Source organism: Plectrocnemia conspersa, unplaced genomic scaffold, assembly GCF_051122295.1.
Source record: "Plectrocnemia conspersa isolate PC_06_02 unplaced genomic scaffold, ASM5112229v1 ptg000004l, whole genome shotgun sequence".
Lineage (NCBI taxonomy): Eukaryota > Metazoa > Arthropoda > Insecta > Trichoptera > Polycentropodidae > Plectrocnemia > Plectrocnemia conspersa.
The window spans coordinates 2,676,099-2,694,941 of NW_028277168.1; the positions used below are offsets into that span (position 1 = coordinate 2,676,099).

The 18,843-nt window shown below is 31.6% G+C and overlaps 1 protein-coding gene across 1 annotated transcript; it reads right to left on the bottom strand.

Moving 5' to 3' along the window:
* Positions 1–517: 517 nt before the first annotated feature.
* Positions 518–14,134, bottom strand: LOC148235629 (uncharacterized). Its single transcript, XM_088184688.1, has 15 exons — positions 14,077–14,134; positions 8,358–8,515; positions 4,641–4,819; positions 4,475–4,575; positions 4,327–4,398; positions 3,811–3,970; positions 3,654–3,742; positions 2,793–2,971; positions 2,589–2,646; positions 2,369–2,524; positions 2,196–2,305; positions 1,927–2,085; positions 1,371–1,861; positions 1,214–1,295; positions 518–1,137 (listed from the first exon to the last, which is right to left on the bottom strand). The coding sequence occupies exons 2-15, from the start codon at positions 8,496–8,498 to the stop codon at positions 1,135–1,137; spliced, it is 1,980 nt and encodes a 659-aa protein (XP_088040814.1). The 5' UTR covers positions 8,499–8,515; positions 14,077–14,134; the 3' UTR covers positions 518–1,134.
* Positions 14,135–18,843: the final 4,709 nt, after the last annotated feature.

Sequence of the window (18,843 nt, forward strand, 5' to 3'; positions counted from 1 at the left end):
TTGCTCATACTTTCTACTGCTCAATTACTGTTTCAACTAAAATTTACATAAAAGTGAAAATTTAAAAAAGATAAATTGCTAGAACACGGTTTTTAAATAATGGTGTCGCATTATCATATATTATTTGCGACATTTTAGAAGAATTGTAAAATTTCACACTTCATTATAAGTTGGCACACCTGCATCACTCACACCACTATAATCAATATTATTATATTTTAAATCATATTGGTGGAAAATCTATATGTATTTATTGTTTAAAATTATTTTATTTTAAACTTTTGATCATTAGCAACATATTTATCAAAATAAAATACTGGTCCAAAATGTTTGTCTTTAGACTACTGAACATTATTTTTAAATTGCATATTAGGTTACTTTCAGCAACAAAGCTATGTACATACATTTGAAATTGTTGCGACCATAAACTTTTCATTTTTAATAATTATGTAAATTTAGCCTCAAAACTGACCATAACCAGAATCTCAACTTCAAATAAATAAAATAAAAAAACTCATTATCATTTCCAACTTTATTGTTCATAATTGCTCTTTTAAAAAAATACAAACTGTATACAAAAAGGATCACTCTTAATCTATGGTTAAAAATCATACTTAAACCTACATAAAAATGCAAATTAAAAAAACAATTATTAAAATTTCATAATTAAAAACTCATTTATAAACTTAATATTGTGATAATTCCAGCGTAAACGACAATAAAAGCGAATTCAAGAATACGTCCCTTTTTGTATTGGAATATAAACAGGAATCTAACGATAATGAAATGAATCCTCCCCCTCTTTTAATGAGTCAGTCGTTATTTTCTTGGTATACCTTCATTGGAAACAAATTACAAACACCTCACGTTAAAGCCTTTCCAAAGCGACGACTACAAAGTCACATAATAATCCTTTTACATAGTAATAACATCATAAATATATTTCTCCCCTATTACATCTAATGTGTCATTAAAAATAACAAAAATGTACTAATATTCTGTATATTTAATTAATAAATTTGATAAAAACATATTCAACATAATCATCTTTGAAGTATTGTATTATTCTTCATTCCTTCCATTATGCAAATCAGCGTTGAGAAATTCTATTATATATAATTCCATTAATTGAAGTTACTGAAAAAATAAATTAATTTATAAAAATATTATGTTTATATATTAGTACAATATTTTAATGTTATATTACACTTACAACAAATCTATTAACTCTAGCCGTTGAACTGGTTTTAACGATGCTGTTTGTACTCCTCATAGACTCAAATTTGTTACGGATACTAAAAAATCACATTATATAACATATTAGACATGGTTTGATTAAAATGATTAAAGTAAAACTTTATTATATTTACCTCTTAGCAGTCTCTGTCTGCGATTCATCTTGCCCGTCCATATTGGTGTACTCAAAGATCACAGAAGCCGACTGATTCAACTTTGGTTCGTGATCCACCCAATTTTCAAATCTATTCCTGAGATTCTTAGCTTTGGCTAACACTTGCGCCTGCTTCAATACTTCATCTTCATTGCTGTATTTCTTAACATTTTCCTCTTCCTCCTCTTCTTCCTCTTCATAATCAGAATATTCTTCATCTGTGTAATCTTCTCCTTCGGAAGAAGACGGCGCGTGATAATCTGCACCTGGCGGTGGAGGCGTAAAGCGTTTTAGCGGCTTAGGACCGTTTCTCTGATCCTTTTTGAGATCTTCTTCCATCTGTTTAAATACGTTGATCATCTTGGAAGCTGTGTGACGCTGTTGAGCGAGTTGAGAGTCGGTAACTCCATTTGTGTCTACTTCTCTCACGATTGTCGGATCGCGGTATACCTCTTGCTCGGGAGAATCTCTCTAAAAGTATGACAAGGTACAAATTATCAATTGTCGGTATTTGATATTTGTTGTCTTTAACTTACTTTGCCTAATTCTTTCGGCGGTGTCATTCTAAATTGTTTGCGCACTGCTTGTGGCTGATACGTCTCAAAGAACTTGAACTTGTTTGAAATATCGCTAGTTTCAATTTTAACGTCTTCCATCCTGTCGTCAGCTCTAACCACGTCTTTGGGAATGAATTGCTGAAAAAATAATTTGCATACTATTATTTTCTAAATCATATACAACTTGGTTAAATATAATATATAAATAAATACACCAATCACTCTGCTTTTCTTCATTAAATAATTACCTTTTCCTTTCTTCGAGGTTCTACCGCCTTTGGTGGCGGTGAAAGTGGACCGGAACTCATGATATTAGCATCTATTTCTTTGAATATAGACCGTGATTTTTTACTGATTCCTGCAAAACATTTTATAAGAATCTTTCTCCATAGCCATAATCATACTTTAAAACAATACGTACCAGCATTGAAAACAGCACTATCATCAAACTCCTTCTTTGGCTGTTCTTCATCGTTATAGAACGCTTCACCTTTCTCGAACTTTTCTTTTATTGAACTAGTACCTTTATCAGTGTCCAATTGCAATTCCTTAGCGATCTTTTCAGCGGACGTAACACCTAAAATTCATTTACTAATATAAACTAATTTTTGATACAATAACAATATTTAATTTACACTAACTTTGTTCGCTTTGCAGTACAGACTGTTGATACATTTCCTTTATTTTAGCTTGTTTGCCCTAAAAATTGATTATATTATATAGTACACATTTAAAGAATGAATTTATTAGCATCAAAGCCGAGCTTAGGTTAGGTTAAGTTAAATATATTACAGTGAAAAGTAACCCAACCTAACCTTAAATCCAGCTATGAATGATTCTATTACCATAAATAGCCTACTCCTTATAGATTGGATTTCTTGTTTGCGCTCCTCGTGCCTCTCGTGGCTGTTTGCATCGCCTGACTCAAATTTTCCTAATATCTCAGACATGTTGCAGAACGATACGGGTTGTTCTCGTTTTGCGGTCTGCTTGTAAGACTTTCGCAAAGCCGCATCAGGATCATCTTAAATCAATAATATATTAATATTATTTTATACAACAACATTGAAATGACCGAAAGATAGTCAACTTGCGCCATAAAAAATATTATATCATAGTGTAAGTGAATGAAAAATTACAAGCTAAGTTTAGCTGTATCATTTATTTTTCACTATAAGGTCTTGTTGGTATTTTACCAGAAAAAAGCATGTGATTATATGTAATACCATGAATCATAATGAAACCGTAATATTAAAAAAGACCACTGATTGGCCAATTTTTTCTTTAGCACATTCTTATTGAAACTATTTTTATAAATAATAAAATTTAGAATCATACAGCAAAAAAATATGACCATTTGTTAGAAATATTAACCAATAAATTAAATTACGTAATTTTGTTTCGTTTTAGTAAATTATTTATTTAATATGGTTTAAAAAATTGCCCAATAAAAATTGACTATAAAATATTTGTGTAATAAAATAATACATACACATAATATTATACATTTAATGAAAAAAAATAATAGTTTTGTTATTGTTGCTATGTCTGGTTAATAGTTGTAATCTTTTAAGAGCTTTACTGATCATTTGTCAAAAAGTTACTGACTGTTTATTATTAAAAGAACTGAACATATAAATTGTCGCCTTAAAAAATGCGCTTGTAATTTTATATGTAAATTAAGTTATATTACTAATGAAACTCACCATCATCTTCTTCACTTGAGCTTGGTTCAATCGGAATACCGTTGAGATAGTCATCCGATATACCAATATCCATACCTTTTGACTTGAACCTAAATAAAAGTATATTATTAGTAATTTTTATAGAAGATGTACAATTTATTAGTGAAATGATACAGACTTGGCTAGTTTTGAAAGCAAAGTCGAGCTCTTGTCTCTAGCCAGTGGATGCTCCAGCGGTTTTTGTTCCCGCTCTTGTGGTCCTTGCTCGAACATTTGAAACCTTGATTTGACATCCAACGAAGACAACTCTTCCAAGCCTAAGTCCGATTTACTAGAAGCTGAAACGTATTAACTATATTACTGCACTTAATTTATACATTAAGTCACTGCGAGACAGACTTTCCAAATTCAACAAAAATATATAATGTCATTTATACATAGATAGCGCAAATACATAACATATTCTACTTCGTGGTCATGAATGTCATAAGTACACCGACATACACATTTTATAAAATATGGATTAATTCATGGATAAAGATATTCATATTTTAATTAAATACAAAAATGCGTAGTTAAAAATATTGATTCACTTTTATATTTATTTACATAATGTTCCGATTTCAATATCAAGAAACATTGAAAATGTGTGATTTTCAAGTCTGTCCCCACAGTATTTGTTCAAATGATTTACCTCTGACTACATCTGGTGGTAATTCTTGCGGATTACTTTCGCAGATGATTAATTGTAGTTTTTTTGGTTTTTCTGAAATTAATAATTATTGTAATTTAATTTCCAATTAGAATACTAGCGCCACATAATATTTGAATAAGGAACTGACTTTTTTCTTGTTCGTCTTCCTCGACGACCTTCGGTGCAAAGATAGATTTGAAATGTGGCTTGCAATATACATTACTAAGATGACTTTGGAAGTTCTCTAGACTGTAAAATAAATAGAAATATATTAATCTCTTTTTAAAATATGTATAATAATAGTAAATACTTACGTTAGTAATTTGTTGCATTCTTTGCAACGGAAGCACTCCTTATGCCAAGACAACTTCTCAGTTTTGATTCTTTCCATGGCGTAAACGGTTTTGCCGCATGACTGACAACTTGGATTTGCCTCCGTAGTAAGAACTCCTTCATGCTTTATCTTCTTTTGTACTTTTTGAGAACTACTTTTCTGAAAAATTAAGTCAGAATCATTAAAGTTATGCAATCTTATATAATTTGTATTTAAAAATATTTAAAAGTTAAACATAATGTGTCTTCAAAATACATATTATGATATACAAAATCAGAGTTTCCGCATTTATAACATCTTTCGTTTTTTAGTAGTGAAGGGATGAAACATTGAAATTTATCGACAAATAAAAAGGAAGTACAGTGACGCATGTTTGCTACTACAGCAAGTGTATGAGTAGATTAAAAAGTTATTAAACCACTTAAATTGGCTCAAGTTTGACGAAGAGGTGTACCAGGTGGTGCACCACATGCACTTACTATTAAGAAAATTGTATTGAATACAATGGAGACTTTTGCGTTTTATAAATTACTAGATAGAAAATATTTAAGGCTTCTCATTTAATTCACAATCATATATACATATATAAGGTGCTTAGATTTTGAAAATATCAAAGGACACTAAAAATAAAAAGTTCATCTCGTAAAGTTTTGTTCAAGGAGGACAAAGAACAAATTGCTATGAAACCTAAAAAAAGGAAATAAATGTCATAACGAAAAGTTTTGTTAAAAAACATCTCGAAATTTTTTGTTTGAGAAAGACAAATTGCTACGGGGGAAAAAATGCCATTTGGAAAATTTTGCTTAAAGGGCATCGCTTATAAGGTAATAATATCATTCGCCTTAGATTCGCTATTAATATTATGGATTTTAAACAAAAATTTCCGTGACTTTTTTTAGCTCTCATTAAAAAAATACCAAATGACCTTTGTTTTTTTAGAGCCCGGGTCACCGAACATTCTCGAACCGGCCCTGCCCCCGTTATTCATAGTTTCCCGAGTTTCTATTTATATAAAAATCAGCTTTTTAGATAGTGCGGTGGATACTATCCGAAAATAGATGATTTGCTCTTTCTCAGAAAGCGTTGTTTATGGCATAAAACGCACGTTTTAACAAACTTAGAGAGTAGCGTAAAATGTTTATTTATGATAAATTATATTGAACATTTATAATAAGATTACAATATGGCGACAAGACGTCCTCTACTGTCCTTTATTCTCCTCGAATAAAAATGTCTGAGGGGACCTTTTTGTGCTTTCGCAACATTCTTAATTGAACAACAATTTCCTAAATAACCTTTTTTGTAGTGTACTTTTTTGATATTTTCAAAATTTGACACCTTACAAAACAGTGTAATGACGTTGGCCTTAATACACATGTTGTTGGCCATGACCCACATATTAAACTTGTGTCTTTTTCCATTCATAAATATATATATATTTTATTGTATTTTAAGAGCTTTGAGAGGATGAAAAAATAATTATAGCTTAACTTTACAATAATATCCAGGGCAATTCCAATTTTACTGAACACTCTTTTGCGAATTTCTAAGTCAATAGTTTTTTTAAATATTGCGTGGGAAGAAATTGTCGGACTTATCCATTATTTAAGTCCGGTTAAAAGGGGACTAATGGGCTAGATTTAATTAGAATCAGAGCGGTTATTGACTTTCAATGCAGGACAGCAACAAATGAACGAAATCAATAGTGCTGACGCAAATAACGAAAGAATATGCACTGAACCCTATAGATGCTAAACAACGATATATCGTAGTTTGTCGAAAAACTAAATTAATTTGTAAACTTGCTACCCCGTTAGTATGACAATGATATGAAACAGTTTTTGAATGAAATTAATCATAAAAATGATAGGAAGAACCGATGAATGTGTGAAAAAAAAATAGTTTTTAAAAGCACCGTAGCATACCGTAGTAAACAAAAGAGTTTAAATGCTATAAAAAGAGCCAGCGGATAGCTAGCAAACATTTTTAAAATATTGTCACAAAATATTCCCAATTATAAATTGAAAAACATTTCAGATCACATACGAATAAAAGAGACGTTGGTCTCCTCCCATTTAATTAATTCCACATCCTAACTTCACTGAGAACTTCCACTTCAACGCTGAGAAACGTTACTGATCCATGAATCAGTGAAAGTGTTTAACCAGATATTCGATACGACATGGAGACTACGACGTAAACGACATAACACGTTTATATACATAGTATATCGATAATAATTTACTAATACCTGAAAGACCTGAATTTGAACAGTAGCGGATCTAGGAAATTGGCTGGGCAGAGGGCATTCATAATTCATTCCCAAAAAATAAATAACATTTGTTTCAACACGTGTTTCATATGAACAAATATTTCTTAGAAAGAGATTTTACAGAGCGTCTCCACTGCGATTTTATTGCTTTTGACGTGGATTTTTGACTTCTGAGAAGGGATAATTGTTTTTTGCGCTCTTCTATTGGTCAAAATTCGGTTTAGATATGTTTATTTGATTCTCACTTATTTAAAAAGTCTTAATATGAACTGAACATTTTCACTGCGATAGTGACGTGAATTCTAATTTGGGAGGGGGGGGGGCAGCTGAGGGCATTTGCCCCTCCCTTTAAATTTGACTAGAAAATGGATGTCATTTAATGAAATACTATGAATATTAATTAAATGGAATTATTTTAAAAACTACCACTGACTCGCTAAATTTTGCCCTCACCCCCTGGAAGAAACTAAAATAACGTCCCTGTCCGCCAGTGGGTTTGAATACTATATTTTTTTAATTTTTATTACATAAAAGATATTCTATATGAGCTGAAAATAACTCATTGTTAGAGAATTTTCAATATTAGAATTGTACGACCTAGCTCGATATTCATCCGTGAGATTAGGAAAATCTAGGTAAACCTAATCTGTGATGATCGATCGGAATTAGTATACTTATGTAATAATAACTAATTCTGATCTCCCTGACACGATAGAAATTTAAAAACATCCATATATGATTCGAACATAGGTATTTCAGGTCAATAGTCAGAGACTCTAATATTTTTAAATTTCTATACCAACGATTCTAGAACATAAATTCCGATCTTTTAAATTAAAAAGATAAGAATTAGATATTGTTATATACTTATAATTCCGATAAATCATCTCGAATCTGGATTTCCTAGATTTTCCTTATTCCACGAATGAAATAGCATTATGTCGTGCATAGTTACATCTACTGATCAGTTAGTTGTCTCACTGCTTATTTGTAAGTGTTGATTTTTTGATAAACACCATTGTAACGCATTGGGCTAAGCTCCTGTCATCTCAAAACGGAATTTATAAATACACGAATAACGATATAAAAATTCTCTAATAATGAGCTAATTCAGCTTGTAAAGAATCTATGTATAATATAATCACCTAAACTGTGAAATGTAATTAATACATGATTAAGGCAACGATCCGGACTGGCAAAAAAGCGTTTTATATCAATGATTCGCCTTTTAGCTTCCAGTAGCTTTGATCTCCTGGGTTCAAATGTTGAATATGATATAACTAGGTAGTAGCAAAACCAAATCTAGTAAGCCACAAATATTGTATTTTGAAGCAATTCCTTAATGTATTTAACTCTTCTTTCAATTTAAGTTATAAATATTTATGACTTTGATATGTATTAAAAATCTTATAATAAATTTCTTACCACTGTATTCTTCTCTTCCTTCTTAGACTTCTTCCTGTGCAACGAATGTGACTTCTTGACGGACACCGTCGATGAAGACTTCACCTCGGTGAACGTTTCCGTGTGCATCGTAGCCGTTTCCATAACCTGAGACGACTGCATCTTGATGCTTTCACAAACTATCCGACAAGAAATATCTTTCATCAGCCATCGTCAAATAGGAGTACATACTTCCATATCAAATGTTAGGGATGTTAATTAAAAATATGGTTAATTTTTTAATACATTTATTATAAGATATGAGTTTCATCTTTATATAGTTAGTCAAAACATTCATTATTATACAGTTATATTTGGTTATTTTATACTAAAATACAAAATTGGTTGGATTATAGCGACGGACGAGTGAAACATTGTCTTAGATTAGATTAGATTATCATAGATGTTTCATTTGTCTTACACTATTATTAGTACATATTAGTCTTAAGTTAAATATATATTTGTTACATCGAAAATAAAACGCGCTCCGTCAAAGCGTCTGCAGATAACGTCCGACTTCAACAGCCGTACGTAACATAAATAAAAATGAAAGGAAGATGCGTCTAAAACACACTCCTCGTTACTGTGCCACAACTGATGGGTGTAAAAAGAGAAACACTGAAAAGCACAGACTAAATAAATATATATATACGCTCGTTCGCAGAGCCGTTGATATGTTGCAGTTACTCGATTCACGGAACACCCTGTAAGAATTTAACGACCCGAAAAATTATATCGAATACTCTGGCGAAGGAGCGTGTACAGAAAATAGATTGATTCCATTGGCAGACCACCGTGACTAAACTATTCTCAATTTGCAAATGTTTTCAATACCCAATCCTCTACCTACAAGGTCACAGCTTCTTCCAATCACAATTTTTCTATCACAATGGATAATATATCCGAACATTTATATATGTTTTCATTACAAACATCAATATAGTTTAAGATAAACAATAATAGAAAAATACATATATAAATATGTATATATATATATATTACACATATAGATTACATTTTTCATTCAAATTATACAATTATTGATCCCAAATATTAAAGTCAGAGGGCAAACATTCAAAAAGATCTTTATATATTATATAAAAGACTAATGAGATATTTAAAAAATTAAAAATTGGACTACTACGGCTCTCAATTTTTTTAGATTTAAAGATATGTGTATCATTGAAACTTAAATTCAGATCGCTTTCAATAAAAATAATGCAATTCTAACAAAAAATGTCTACACATGAAAATCATGATATTTATCGCTGTGTGGGCAAATATTTTTGACTCGTATTTTTCGGGTCAGAATTTATACTACATGGGTCAGAATTTTTATTAAAAGGTCAGAATATAAGCGGCCAAAAAAATAAAAGATGGTTAGAGTTGATATTACATGGTTAGAATTTAAATAGGACTGATCAGAGTATATATTCAATGGTAAAAAATATTTTGACAGATGGTCAGAATCATTTTTTTCAGTTGGCGATAATGTTGTTATTGCTGTAACGCTGAAGATTATTACAACTGGCCAATTTGTCATTGGGCAAAATATTTTTTTATTAAAAAAATTATATACGATTATTTTTGTTTTTTGTTAAATTAAATAGCTTCATTGAGAGTTATTCATGGGGTGTTCAATGTTCTGACTAACATTCGCTCGCACACAGCATGTCCAACAGTTGCGAGCGAAATATTTTATAGGATATTTATAAAATAAATAATTTATTGCCCATCTATATTTATAAATGTTAAAATATTTTTAATAATTTACATGATCGTCCTATATTTTTTTTGACCATATGCTATTTTTATTCTAACCATTTTATATATATCCTGACCTTGAATAATTATGATCATTCATTGTTTTAATTATGATTGTCTTCAAACTTTATTTTAATTTAATATTTATTCTGACGTTAAATAATATAATTATGACCAGACGGTTAATAAAATTCTGACTGAGATTTGCTTATTATTCTAACCATTTAATTTATTGCCCATATTTTTTCGCTTTGCAAAATATTTTAAACGCGAATTTCCAACCATTTTATCATTAACAAAAATAAAAAATAAAAAATTGGAAATTATAGTACCTCCGCATCACAAAGGCATTATTAAATCTGTGTGATACTGAAATTCTATAATTTTTTAGCTTAATATATTTTTTTAATAAATAGTCTGAAAAATATTTAGAAATATTTTTTCAGACCACTTTTAATAATAAAAAATGTGCTTTCACTTTATGTGATTTCTACATCGAAGCGCAAATTATAGATACGCAAAATTAGTTAATGACGGATAAACATGTCGCGACATGTTTAATCTTCGCTAAAAAACACTATTACATTAACCCGCAATTCCGAACCTATTTTTTTTCATTTTGAAAAAAATATTTTCTGATTTTCTAGTCATGTGTGTTATTTTAGTCAAATTTATGAACTTAGAACCTAATTCTCAGTTAACCACGAGGCGATTCCATAAAGAGCTTAACCGCTTCAGATCAAATCGTTCACAGACATCATATCAAACGGACGAGTTATAAAAGAAAAACACACGAACTATTCGGAATATTCTTGTGTCTTCTGTTTCAACTCATCTGCCTCATACTTTAATTGCCTGTCGAAGCGACGGACTACTAAGGAGAAACTCTCTACGAAATCGTTTCTTGGTAACCAAAGTATTTCTAGTAAATAATATACAATTCCGCAATTCTCACCGCGTATAAGCAATAAGATCTACATTCCACGGAAACGATCATGATATTCAAAGGATCAAACTCGCTTAGGTCTTGAAAAGTCAATTTCTTATTTTAGTCCGTCTGTAACTGAAGCAACACCATTTGCCCTATTCCATTTTTTTTGCTTTTTAAAATCTAAGATGCATCATGTTTTATATTTACAACGGTTCATGATGAATGTCAGATTTCAAAAGCAAAAGAGCCACTATTAATAAAAATAAGACAATTAATCAAACTCCATTAAAATCTACAACATATCACAAAATATAGATTTTCGCCATTTCCTTGATAACTGCCATTTCAAGACCTAGAACGAGACTGATCCTCTAAATAGATCATAGACAACTATCTTAAGAACGAAGATCTTAACACTACGCCTCAAACATATATATACACAAAACCTGAGATTGCTGAAAATTGTATGAAAAATACCAAAAACACGACCCCCAACTGACGAGCGTTGGTCCCGAAAAGAATCTTTGAATCGACCACTTTCTAGTTTTAACAAAAAAATCATCAACAGCTTCGACAAGATAGACCGAAACGAATTTATAGAACATCGTCCTGAAACGCTGCATATCATTAACTAATATAAAAGTCTTCAAAAAATAAGAGAGCGCCTCAAGAAAATTTCTACAAAACCCATCAACTAGGCTTACTGTATCTTAGGCGTAAATACTTTTTTTAAATAACTAGAAAATAAATCGATGTCAATGATTCTCCGCGAAATCGACGCTCGACAGTCGAGGGTTTCATATCGTAAACTACATATTTCGAGGAGTCATTCAACGCAGCGCCTAACTGACCATTCAACGCCCACCTTGAAATCAAATGTAAATAAATCTGAAAATAGTTCGATAACAGCTATTAAAATCAACACCAACCCATTAACAAGGATCGTCTCTATCCAAATCAACTATAAATATTGTATTTTTAACGTCGCTTCGGCGTTTTTGTTCACGCATTTAATGAACATATGCGTAAAATGTGAGTGGCCATCTTGAGCTTGAAAAATAAATACATCTTAAAATCGTCCATCAACAACATCGAAAAATAACATCAATATATAGATCCAAAACCACTCTGTCTAAGTCGGCTATAAAAGTTGCGCTTTTAACTCTGTTTCGAAGAGAAACGAAGCATTTTTTGTGCGAGTTTTTGAACGGAATTGCAAAACAATACAAAATATGTATACATCGAATCTCAATCAAAATGAATGTTAACTCATAGTTTGTTCAAGATTTTTCCAGAAGGAATTTTTTGACCGCACTCTGCGCAAACTCATCTTTGTCTCTATTTCCATACATTTCCGCATACTCGACAATGTCCCGAAAAATAAGATGATTGGGTGCGTAAGTCGGGCACGTGCTTATTTATAACGCGCACTGCTACCAGCAGGATGATTCCCACTGAGTGATTCACTGGATCTATTTTGGACGCCGGTTTGCGGAATTGAAAACAAGTACGGTGACCGAAACGACTTGGACAAAAAATCCAAAACATTGGATTCATAATCTGGTTTGAAAATTCAAATCACTTAAGAGTTGATCTAGTGATTGAAAAAACAAATCTCTAAAAAGAGGAGCTACCGCTGAAGTGGCACTTTATGAAATCAATTGTTTGTTCAAATGATGGTCTGATTTTTAGTAAAATTATATGAAACGGAATTAAAACGTTGCATTAGAATCATTGGCGTTCAGTACCATTTGGATCGATTATCTAGCAATTGAAAAACCGAATCACTAAAAAGAGGAGCTACCGCTGAAGTGGCGCATCAAATGTTGCGACGCTTCAGTATATGCAATTGGTTGTTCAAATGATCTGATTTTTAATAGCCGAATCATAAAAAATGGAGTTGAAGTGTCACGTTAGAATCACTAGCATTGAGTATATACACTGACTCTCTTTTACAGTTATTGGTTGATAATTTCACGAACTTCGTTCTTATATGATTAATTAAAATACATAAATTTATATTGATAATCTAAATCACTTAAAAGAGGAGCAATTGTCTAAGCGCCGCATTTTAATATAAATGAATGTGAAAATGTATCTAAAACAACACAATGCGCAGGCGCTTCGGAATACCCCTCTTTTATATTTATTAAAGTTAATTTACCCTAAATAAATATTACTGTTACAATTTTTAGGTCGACGATCAAGAATCGAATACCTAGACCGATTATATTTATTGGTTGATCACATCGAACACATAGGATTTATTACATACTATAAATATTAGAATGAAGTGCATGCAGCTGAAACGCCGCATTCGACCGAATGCGGCGTTTCACAAATATAAAGCCGCGCATGGAGATGTTTCGTCGGGTGAAATGCGCGCGTGTTGAACATAAATTTTCCGCGAGTGAATAATGAACGTATTTCGAGCAAATCTATATTAATTTTGGGCGAAAGCCAGTCGTCGCCATTGTGTGTTGTAAAAAGACATGGCCGTCGTCGACCGGCGTTGTGACCAATCGATCCGGGGGGTACGGGGGTGCATGTGCAGTGTGCCAGTGCGCATCGGAAGTGCGCGCCGCATCGATCGGAAGTCCGGGAGGCGGCCATGTTTTTTTTTCAGCGAGCGCAGTCGACGACGTGTCTGAGATAATAGTACACGAAGCACAACGCGAGGAGCGACAGGGCGACGATCAGACGCGAAGGCGGTGATCCGCGTGCGGTATCGGCGCCTTTATGGCGACCAACTGCAAGTAGTAAATGCAGCATATCAGAGCGAAATACATGTCGGCGTTCTGAAACACGCGGCTCCGCAGCAACGAAACGTAAAAGCAGTACATGCATAAGAATACGCAGACGATTTTCATGTCGTTAACACTTCACAGCACATGGCCGCGAACGCAGCGCTTCGGTCCACTCGGCGGCCATTGATTTTCGACGTTCGCGAGCGGATGTTATGCGTTTTTATTGTGTTAGTAAGACGGGGCAGGGGCGTCGACCCACCGTTGCGGAGCGGCGGGGTCGCCGGCCGGCGGCGGCGGAGTCTTCTGCGCGAATGCCCGGATGAAACAGGATCCAACGCTCAACCCAGGGAACTCTGGAACTGTTCCAAGCCTCACTCGGCGCGAGACGTTTTCCTTTTGCCACTCTGAGTAATGCATTTTCGAATTAGATCGATTGCTATAGAATCGACTGTTAATCTATAACAAATATGCGATTCTGCGGTTCAGAGGTGAATCGTCGCAAGTTAACATTTTACATATACTGACATTTTAATAATTAGGGTTGCCAGAAATTGAATTTTTTTATAGAAATTTATTATTTAGTTATCGCCAAGGGCGGCTTTCGTTGAGTTTACTTTTTTAAGTTGTTTTAATAAAGAATAAACTTTTACTACATGATTTATTTATAACAAATCAGACCGTCGTGAACATACAGGTTTATCCAATGCGTCAAACATTATACATACATATTCACACACACTTTAACAAATATATTCTTATTGCAAATGCACGCAAAATGTTTTTATAAAATAAAAAGTGGCTCACACGCACAAAAGAGATGTGCAGCATCCCAAATTAATTATTTCAACTCCTCGTAGCCAGTGGTGTAGTGGGACCGAAACGCACTTTTTTCATGACTGGAATTCGAGCTTCCTACGTTGGTAACGCTGTAAATCAGACAACTGGCAATAATCACGCGTGTTCAAAGTAACTAATAGCTAGACTTTTTTCTAATTAAAATAAATTTAAAATAAAGTGTGTCCCAAGTTAGAAGCGAAGCAGTAAAAATATCAAGTTCTGACGAGTGGACTTAATCAACAAAGCTCAGCTATTTTCTGCGTATTATCAGAAGTTTAGAAATAATGTTTATAATTTGTATTTACATATTTATAATTTTAGAAATAAGTAAAAGTATACTTAAATCATTATAAATATGCATTTTAGATATTTCAAGATTTACTTTAAAGCTTTTCATTACTGTAATTATTAAAAAAAAAGTTAGAGACTAGTTGGACGAATTAAATTCTGGTTGCCTTCTTATTAAAGAGATATATAATATATTTAAATAGTTGGCAAGTTCTTCGGACTGTAATGCTTCTTTTACATTAGTTTTATATGCATTCAGAATAAACATAAATATTCTTGCTACGCGGCTAAATTAATTAGGGTAAATTTGCAACTTTAAAAGTGATTTTTATTTTATAAATAGTACTAAATTTGTGTGCATTTGTTGAATGTTGTTTAGTAACATGTAAACATAAATGTTTAAAATAAAACCTTAATTATCAACTTATTCAATTTTTACCACAAACTGTTCGGTCAGATTGTACGATTTTGCGGTTGTATATTTAGAAAATTCTAGTTTCAAAATGTTAAAACGTAAGTCATGTATCAAAAATATTTGTTGCAGCTTATAGCAAAATTTGCCACTGGACTGTCTTTCTATAAAACACTAGTGAGTCTTGAGACAAAACCCCCAACCTAATAATAAAATAATAAAGAGACATTTTATATATTTCCTGGTAGCTGCTTTGACGAATGTTGAAAGTGTTTATTTCGACCAATCAGTCGTATTGTCAATCTCCGCCCCCTAATTAGCGTCATAATTAATAAATGAATGTTGATCAATAATTGTCTTAAGTATGCCAATTCCACAGAGAAGTTCTAGAACTTTTCCAATGAAAAATGTGTATTATAACGTCTTTTGAAAGGTACTTGTAAACGTCTCTAATTTATATTTTCGAAAATCTATGACGATTTCTCTTAATGATTGATTCATAAAGCGCTTTTGTTTAAATTACGCTTTTTAATACAAAATTACATATGATCGCCACTGAAAGTTTCACTCTTATAATTTTTAGACGAGATGCCTTTTAAGTTCGTCATCTTCTACGTACGTATTTTTTTCTTTACAGCTGAAGTTAATGATTCATTTTCGCTCGTAAACCGTTTATAACTCTTTATATGATTTTTTCATTTACATACATTAAAAAATATATTGTGATACATCGCAATTTCTTCTGTAATATATTTTTTAATATTCCATTGTAATGGTATTATCGTTCGCATTTAAACCAAATTAACCGCAAATGATTTGCAATTTAACACGTGTATGTATATTGTTTTTAACTACACAAATATCATACTTAAGGATGTGAAATGCACATATGTACATACATATTATGCGCGCAATTGAAACTAACTAAAGTTCAATAATAATATTTTTAGTAATATGGTAAATGTCATTTTGATTGATAATTCTAATTATGGATGAAACGCAAATATAAAATATATTATTTATACATGTGTGCTTCTTAATCTAATGAAAATAAGATAAATATTTAAATTTTATCTATTTTATCCAATATATTAACCTTGAACAGTATAATACAATTATGTTGAAAGTATGTGCCAAAAAGATTAGTTAAAAATATTTTCACTGCTATTCAGATCAACACCCGTAACATAATTAGTCATTTTCTATTTTTTTAGATGAAGGTCAGAATAAAAAAAGTTCATTCAACATTAAATGAGACCTTCACCTTAAACTACATACATACTTTTTTTCTACTGCTTATTTTTACCCAAAAATAGATTGATTCTATTAATGTTATGAGATTTGTTTAGAATCACCTATATTGTATTGTGCGATACCTATGTCTAATTTTACAATTGCAAAGATCTTGTGTATTTTTTTAAATCATAACAGCTCGATATATGTATATACAATTTTTGTAATAGTGATATACATATACATAGACAAATCGTATCAAAGATCAAGTTAAACTCTTAAATTAAAGATCCACTTAGCTAAAATCTCGTTATTTCAAGTAAGAAGCTAAGTGTTAGTTCTGTACTATGGCTTATATATCTTTACGAAATGGGGAGAAATCCAACCAAAGCATCGTCATCTTTTGAACAATGTCGATGTTTCGGAGCGGAATCAGACTCTTTGTTTTTGTCTACCAGATCCAAAATTGGATTATTTAATAATAAGTATTAGGGTGAATAGTCCGGTGCATTTCGGTACTATTAATGTATACCAATAAAGGACATCCGTCTCATTGTCTCGCATTTCGAAACAAAATAAAGGCGAATAAAGGACCATAGATTTTGGATCGGCACTAGTCACTCGGTATATTCAGAGAAAAAACGAGTGTTGCTCAAGTATACAAATTAATTCATTATAAGATTTCTTAAATTTTATTTAAGCGAATATTTGATCAATTATTCGAATATTCATATATTGTAGTTGAAAATCGGGCGAATAATTCGAATAATCGAATATTCGAATACTTGATTACTCAATCATCAAAAGGATCGTAGATACAAATACTACATGAGTAAATCAACTAATATAAATTTATCTATCACATCAAAGTTGATTATAAACTAATAAATTTTACATTATAATTTAGATATAATATTGCGTTTATTTAAATCTCGCGCATAAATGGGTAAAATAAAGTGAAATAAAAATTTAACTCCTTAGATCTTTGTTATCTAATAAATTAATAAATGTAACATTAAGTTTATGCATAAGAGGTGTTTTGAGTTAGGTTTTACTGTAATTTGGTTTAAATTTTAGAAGACGAAAGGTAGAAAAAATGATCTCTATACGAACAGGGGTACGGCTGGACCCCAGATCGGGCCGTCCAGATGCTAACTGATGATATTCGCGATAAAAATAAAAAGCATTAAAAACGAAACGTGGTTGCGACAACTTGAAAAGCTAAAACCAGCAAATAATTTAATATAAAAATTAACTAAATTGCTTAAAAGTAAATACACAGAAATTCAACAGTTAAAAACTAGAAATATCATAGCTGATACGGATCAGTGTAAGGTAGAGATGTTAGCTGACACTTTTTTGTGTCGTACGAACATACTCAAAATTTTAAATACTCTTAAACTGAAACCAAAGTAAATATAGCGATGAGAAAAGTATAATTATGCTGTAGATAAGGATTTAATTCGCAAAATAATTTCACGGGAAATTTTAAATGTTGTTAAAAACTTGAAAAATAAAAAAGTCTTGGAATTACCAGATTTAAGCGTTGATTAAAACCTTCCTAAAATTTGCATTCATTGATAAGCAGACATGATTAACGCCTACTTATTTTTTGGGTATTTTCCAACCGGTTGGAAAACCGCTAAAATTCATCTGATAAAATATCGATAAGAAACGCCCTCAGTTTACCACTTTATAAAATATTTAAAAAAAAAACTATACTGACACATTAATCTTATCTTTATATCGGTATACTCTATATTTGTGTAATATATTATAAATTAAACCGCTCTTCTGACTAAATAAGTCACATTAAAATCCGAAAAAACTAAACACACTTTAAATTTTATACATATGGATAGGTAATTCGGAATATTAATAATATAAAATAATATTTAATATAAGAACAAATATAAATAAATTCTAGAATAATTGTATTACAACTTTTAATCTTTCTTAACTTTTTTAAATATTTTTCAGTTCACGTATTAATAGATTACATTTCCTAGAAAGACCCGAGGCAAACGGAGTGTACCGACCATTGCATCCCCTAACCGCTTTCATTCTGATTATTCATCAGGAAACCATAAATAACTTGGCGCTAGGTTTTTCCAACCAAAGTTAACAGCTCAGATATGAAGGCAAGCGGGTCATCGATTTGAATCTTAGCCATCTACATTTTGTAGTTGCAACTCCAGTCTTACTCATTATAAAATGCTCATGCATTTTAATCTCGCACAAGATTTCGACATATTC